This window comes from Trachypithecus francoisi, unplaced genomic scaffold, assembly GCF_009764315.1.
Source record: "Trachypithecus francoisi isolate TF-2019V2 unplaced genomic scaffold, Tfra_2.0 Lachesis_group4, whole genome shotgun sequence".
NCBI lineage: Eukaryota > Metazoa > Chordata > Mammalia > Primates > Cercopithecidae > Trachypithecus > Trachypithecus francoisi.
This window is the reverse complement of record NW_022681469.1, coordinates 9,820,140-9,826,197: the sequence shown is the minus strand read 5'-3', so window position 1 is coordinate 9,826,197 and position 6,058 is coordinate 9,820,140. Positions and strand designations below refer to the sequence as shown.

General features: G+C 54.9%; 1 protein-coding gene across 3 annotated transcripts in view; it reads left to right on the top strand.

Annotated features, from left to right (window-relative positions):
• Positions 1–232: 232 nt before the first annotated feature.
• Positions 233–6,058, top strand: part of LOC117072411 (zinc finger protein 282) — a 32,640-nt gene continuing 26,814 nt past the window's right edge. The window contains exons 1-2 of one of the 3 annotated variants that reach the window (XM_033192574.1): positions 233–580; positions 3,481–3,900. In XM_033192574.1, the coding sequence (XP_033048465.1) occupies positions 416–580; positions 3,481–3,900 (585 nt within the window). In that variant the 5' untranslated portion in view covers positions 233–415. Of the gene's footprint in view, positions 581–1,827; positions 1,956–3,480; positions 3,901–6,058 lie in introns of those variants that run through there. The other 2 variants (XM_033192573.1, XM_033192576.1) reach the window with 2 other exon arrangements.

Here is a 6,058-nt window from a genome sequence, read left to right as displayed (position 1 = left end):
TATTCTTGCAAAATTTTCAAAAGGGTCAGGCACTATTTTCTCCCAGGATGCCCAATACATTTGCAGAATTAACAGTAATCAAGCCCACAGTCTAGGTCCTCGCATAGTTTGGGCCTTTAAGGTCGGCCATCCCAGACTGAGGGGGCCTGACCCCTGGACCAGGCCGCCGCCTCTCAGCTTTGGGGCGGGGGCAGCCCCAGCCCGGGAGTGGCCCCGGCCGGTCCCCGCAGGCGGGCAGGAGCTCCGAGGCCATTGGCTGGCGCGCGGGCTGAGGAGGGGCGGGGAGCGCCGCCGAAGGGGACTGTTTGCTCCTACGGGCTGTAGATGGAGCTGTCCGGCCCCGGAGAGGGGGAAGGCGCCTGGAAAACGTTCTTCTTCTCCCTGGCCGGCCCGAGAGGGGAACAGCACTCCCAGGATGCAGTTTGTGTCAACACGGCCGCAGCCTCAGCAGCTGGGCATCCAGGGCCTGGGGCTGGACAGCGGGAGCTGGAGCTGGGCCCAGGCTCTGCCCCCGGAGGAGGTCTGCCACCAGGAGCCGGCGTTGCGCGGGGAAATGGCCGAGGGAATGCCGCCCATGCAGGTGGGAGAGCCCCGCCGGCGCCATGGCCGCGCTGCCGTGGGGGCGGGGCGCAGGCTGGGCCGCGGGACCGGGCCGCGCAGTCCTCCGGAAGCCTTGCGGCGCCCTCCCAGCTCCCGCGCCCAGACGAGGCCCAAGGCGGGCGGGGCACGGCCGGGCTGCGCGGCGGGCAGGGCGGAGCGGGCCTGACGCAGGCCCGGAGCGGCAGGCCTGGCCCGCGCGGCGCGGAGCAGCGATCGCCGGGCCCGAGTGAGGAGGGCCCGCGGGGCGGGGGCCGGGACAGTCCATTCCGGGACCTGGCGGAGCGCTGACCCCGTGGCTGAGCCCCGGCTCGGGGCTCCCTTTGCGCCCGGCCGGCGGAGGGCTTCGAGGGCAGTGCTTCCGCCCGGCCGCAGGAGTGAATGCCTCGTTCGTGTTTACACGGTGGGCAATCTGACGAAGAGATTTTTAAAATGTTTGATTACCACCTTTCACCAAGTGTAATGAGTAATTCACTCTCCCCCTGCACCAGCTGTGATCCAGGGAAGGGGCCATGGAGAGGTGACTTTGGGGTCTTTCCTGCGGTTGACAAACTTGGCCCTATGTTGGAATGGCCTGGGCAGCTTTTAAGACTCCCGAACCGTTGCCTCGTCGCAGAGCTCAGGGTCTTTGCCGGGTGAGAGTAGCACCAGGCATTTCTTCAGGCTTCATCGATGATCTCCGTGGGCAGAACCAGTACTCCAGAATTGGGTATAAAACCAGGCGAGGTGGATCTCAGAGAGGCCTGAGAGCTTCCCCAGGGAAGAGTCTCTGGGCCGACCCTGGGGCTGGGCTCCTCAGGGGCGCCTCTGCTCACCACCGGGTGAGCAGAGCCGGGTGCTAAGGAGAGAGCCAGGAGCTGCTGTGCTGTGTTTGATCATTTTCAGAGTTAGGGCTTCAAACCTGAGAAAACTAAACTGGGCCCCGGGACTTTCTTAACTTCTACTGTGGACTCTGTCCCCTTCTGTGGGCTAGGGAGGAGTGGAGCCTCCGTGATGGAGGAATGGGTGCTTTTGATGGAAATACCAGCACCTCTTACTCAGCAGGGCCTGGCAATCCTAGGGCCCTGCTCTCCACTCTGCCCTGTCCCAGAGCAGGTCTCAGGAAGCTGGGGCTGCTCTGAGTCAGAGAGGGGAGCTGGTCTGCCCAGATCACCCCAAGCAGCAGGCCTCGCCTTTTCCTAGCCTGAGGGCCTCCTTCAGCAGCCATCAGGAGGACAGAAAATGACACCTCCTCCTGTCCCAGGTGTGAAGGAGAGTCGGCTGCCAGCCCATGCGGTCCAGTGAGCCCTGAGTCTGACACCAGGTCCCAGATGACCAGTGAACTGTCACCAGCCGCAACCGGCCCCTCTTAGCCACAGGTCTCAGCTTTCAACTCTACCAATTAGTCTACCCTTCTGGGGTGAGGGCTCGGTGCTGGAAGATAAAAGGGGGAGTCCCCAGGCCATGGGGCACCCCTTCCCCAGGAAGCAAGGAAGGGTCCCGGAGGAGTTTTTCTTTCTCTTGGTCCTCTTGGGTGTGAGGGACATCCCCTCTTCACCTTTAATGAGTGACCTTTTTTGGTGAACCTATTTTCAGTTTGGAAAATATTTATGAAACAATAGTTGTATATGGAGGGGGGAAGCTGCTTTTCTGCCCTAGCTTAGGCTCTCCGGTCTTTCCCTTGACTGCAGCCCTGGTAGGAATGTGGTGGGTTTTTTTTGTTGTTTGTTTGTTTGTTCCAAGACGGAGTCTTGCTCAGTCGCCCAGGCTGCAGTGCAGTGGCACCATCTCGGCTCACTGCAACCTCCGCTTCCCAGGTTCAAGCGATTCTCCTGCCTCAGCCTCCCGAGTAGCTGGGATTACAGGAGCCCACCACCATGCCCGGCTAATTTTTGTGTTTTTAGTAGAGACAGGGTTTCGCTGTGTTGGCCAGGCTGGTCTTGAACTCCTGACCTCAAGTGTGCTGCCTGCCTTGGCCTCCCAAAGTGCTGGGAAGGTGTGAGCCACTACACCTGGCCAGGAATGTGTTTGTTTATTTATTTATTTATTTATTTATTTATTTATTTTTGAGATGGAGTCTCGCTCTGTCGCCCAGGCTGGAGTGCAGTGGCCGGATCTCAGCTCACTGCAAGCTCCGCCTCCCGGATTCCCGCCATTCTCCTGCCTCAGCCTCCCGAGTAGCTGGGACTACAGGCGCCCGCCAACGCGCCCGGCTAGTTTTTTGTATTTTTTTAGTAGAGACGGGGTTTCACCGTATTAGCCAGGATGGTCTCGATCTCCTGACCTCGTGATCCGCCCGTCTCGGCCTCCCAAAGTGCTAGGATTACAGGCTTGAGCCACCGCGCCCGGCCTGTTTTTTGTTACCTGCAGCACCTAGAGCTGCCCCAGCTGGCAGTGCAGGGAGGCGCTGCGGAGTGACCAGCTGCCTCCTTGTGCTTCGGTTTCATCATCTTGAAGGCAGAGATCATCATTCTTGCCCTAACCTGCTGAGAGATTGCTGGGAGGATTAGCGTCAGATAACCTACATCAAAGTTCTTGGAAACATAAAACACTAGGCAAATACGAAGTTTGTCATTAAGCCTAGCTCTTGAAGAAATCAGTTGGTCTATTCAGAGAAAGTGGCCTGTGACATTTTAGGCAGGGGTCACAGCCTTAACTTGCTAAGGGTCAATGTGGGTGAACTAGTGACCAGCCTGACTCACCTAGGCAGGAGATGGGAGAGTGGTAAGTTGGGTGGGTGGGTGGGTATCTATTGCTGGGAGCATTAGTGTATCCTGAATTACGTGGGGTTGGCAGAAGAAAGACAACATGTAGCATTTGATGAGTTGACCCGTGTTCCCAGCTGACTTCCCCCGCTCACACAAGGTCTCATCCTGGGTCGTCGCTTTCTCCCTCCGCATACAGGCTCAAGAATGGGACATGGATGCCCGGCGGCCAATGCCTTTTCAGTTCCCACCCTTTCCAGATAGGGCACCTGTCTTCCCCGACCGCATGATGCGAGAGCCCCAGTTGCCCACAGCAGAGATCTCACTCTGGACGGTGGTGGCTGCCATTCAGGCTGTGGAGAGGAAGGTGGATGCCCAGGCCAGCCAGCTGCTGAACCTGGAGGGGCGCACGGGGACAGCCGAGAAGAAGCTGGCTGACTGTGAAAAGACGGCCGTGGAGTTTGGGAACCATATGGAGAGCAAGTGGGCTGTGCTGGGGACCCTGCTGCAGGAGTACGGGCTGCTGCAGAGGCGGCTGGAGAACTTGGAGAACCTGCTGCGCAACAGGAACTTCTGGGTCCTGCGGCTGCCCCCGGGCAGCAAGGGGGAGGCCCCCAAGGTATGTGGCGGTCCCCGGGCAGGGATGGAGGTGAGGAACAGCACAGGTGAATAAAATCCTTGGTTTTATTTTGTCAGCCCTTCTTATAAACTTCTCTGGCTCCCTGTTTTCCAATTTCAGTGTTCTTAAAGCCTGTTTCCACTGAAACAACCTGGTCTTGAACGTTCTACCCCAGCAAGGCTTACTCCATTCATTCCCCATAGTCTGCATTTCTGTTGGGAGTCTTTGCTCTCGCTGTTCCTGGACTCCTCTGCGTTGTCTGATTGCAAGTTCCTGCAGCTCTTCACTCCTGGGTTTTCCCGCTTGACACCTACCAATGACTATGTGTCATTGGCTGCCTTGGTATATGCTCACCGGAATGTGGCTGGAATTGCGCCTCAAACCAGGCTGCCTGCAATTGCTTTCAAGTCATGGTCACTGACCTCAGGGGGCCCTTCTTAAAGTTCAGAACACACACTCTGTTTCTTATTCCATTCCCTCTCCTGCTTTCCTCCCAGATCCTCAACACTGCTTTTCCTTTCACTGAGAGAACAGTCACTCAGAAGAGGCGTCCACATGCAGCCAGCTTGTTCTTCCGTCTGCTGCTCGGTGGCCACAGCCTCTGCTTTCCCTAGTTCCTGTGGCTTGACATCCCCTGCCCACCCAGGAGGTCACCCCAGCGTCTCTCTCCTTTCTCCTCTGAGTCATCAGCTCTCCCCTCTCTGCTGGGCTGTTCCCACCAGCATGTGACTGTTCTGTCCTGCTATCCATCTTTTACAGAAAACCTCCCTGGGCCCTGCATCTACCTGCATTGGTGCCTCATTTCTCCACTCCTCTTTAGAGCAGAATCCCTTGAAAGAGTTGTCTATACTTGTTATCTCCAATTCTTTCTTCCCCATTTTTCTCCTTCCCTCTCTTTTCCACTTCTCTTTATTATAGAATATTCAAATAAAAGTAGATAGAATAGTATAATGGGTCCCCATGTACCCAGCTTCCAGCTTCATTAGCTGCCAACTCTTGGCCAGTCTTGTTTCCCCTAAATCCCTGCCCACTTCCCCACTCGCATTTTATTTTCAAGCAAACCCCAGACGTCAATCATTTCCTTTGCAAATATGTCAGTATTAGCTCAAAAAGTAAGGACTCTTTTTTTTTTAAGTGATAACCTCAATGTTATTACCACCACCACCATAGTAAAAGCTTCAGCCTAGATCACTATCTAGTCAATGATTAGATTTTCAGTTGTTTCAATTAAAAAAATTTTTTTTTAGTTTGAATTAGGATTCAAGTAATGTCCACACATTATGTTTGAGATGTCTCTTAAGTCTTTTTTAATCTGCAGGCATCTCTTCCATCTATTATTTTTCCTTTCAGTTTATCTGGAAGGAATTGGACCATCTGTCCTGTTTTGCATCTCATTGTCTGGATTCCACTGATTGCTTTCCCCGTGGTCTCATTTCACATGTTCCTCTATTCTCAGTATTCCAGTTGATTGGTAACTGGATCTTTCTGGAACGCACTCTGATCAGGCTTTTGCACACTAATGATGTCCGTGGTATTACAGCCAGTGGTCGTTTCTCAGTCTTCATCCTCCCTGCCCCGTCAGCAGCATTGTGTGTAGGTGACCAGTCTCTCCTTGAAACCCCTTGCTGTGGCTTCTGGGACACCTCTCTCTGTTGATTCTTTTCCTACCTCACCAGCTGCTCTGTCTCACTGTTTGCCAATTTTGCCTCCTTTGGCCAGCTTTCTAATGCATGGAGTGGGCCAGACCTCTGTCTTGGCCTTTTCCTCTTTATTCACTCTCCTCCCTCATGACTGCATCCTGCCTCACAGTCTTTATTATTTATTTATTTATGTTTGAGACACAGTCCTACTCTGTCACCCAGACTGGAGTGCAGTGGCATGATCTCGGCTCACCGCAACCTCCGCCTCCGGGGTTCAAGTGATTCTCCTGCCTCAGCCTCCTTAGTAGCTGGGATTACAGGCACCTGCCACCATGCCGGGCTAATTTTTTGTATATTTAGTGGAGATGGGGTTTCACCATGTTGGCCAGGCAGGTCTTGAACTCCTGACCTCAGGTGATCCACCCGCCTCAGCCTCCCAAAGTGCTGAGATTACAGGCGTGAGCCACCGCGCCCAGCTAGTTTCACAGGATTAAAAGCAATCTGTATGCTGTCACCTC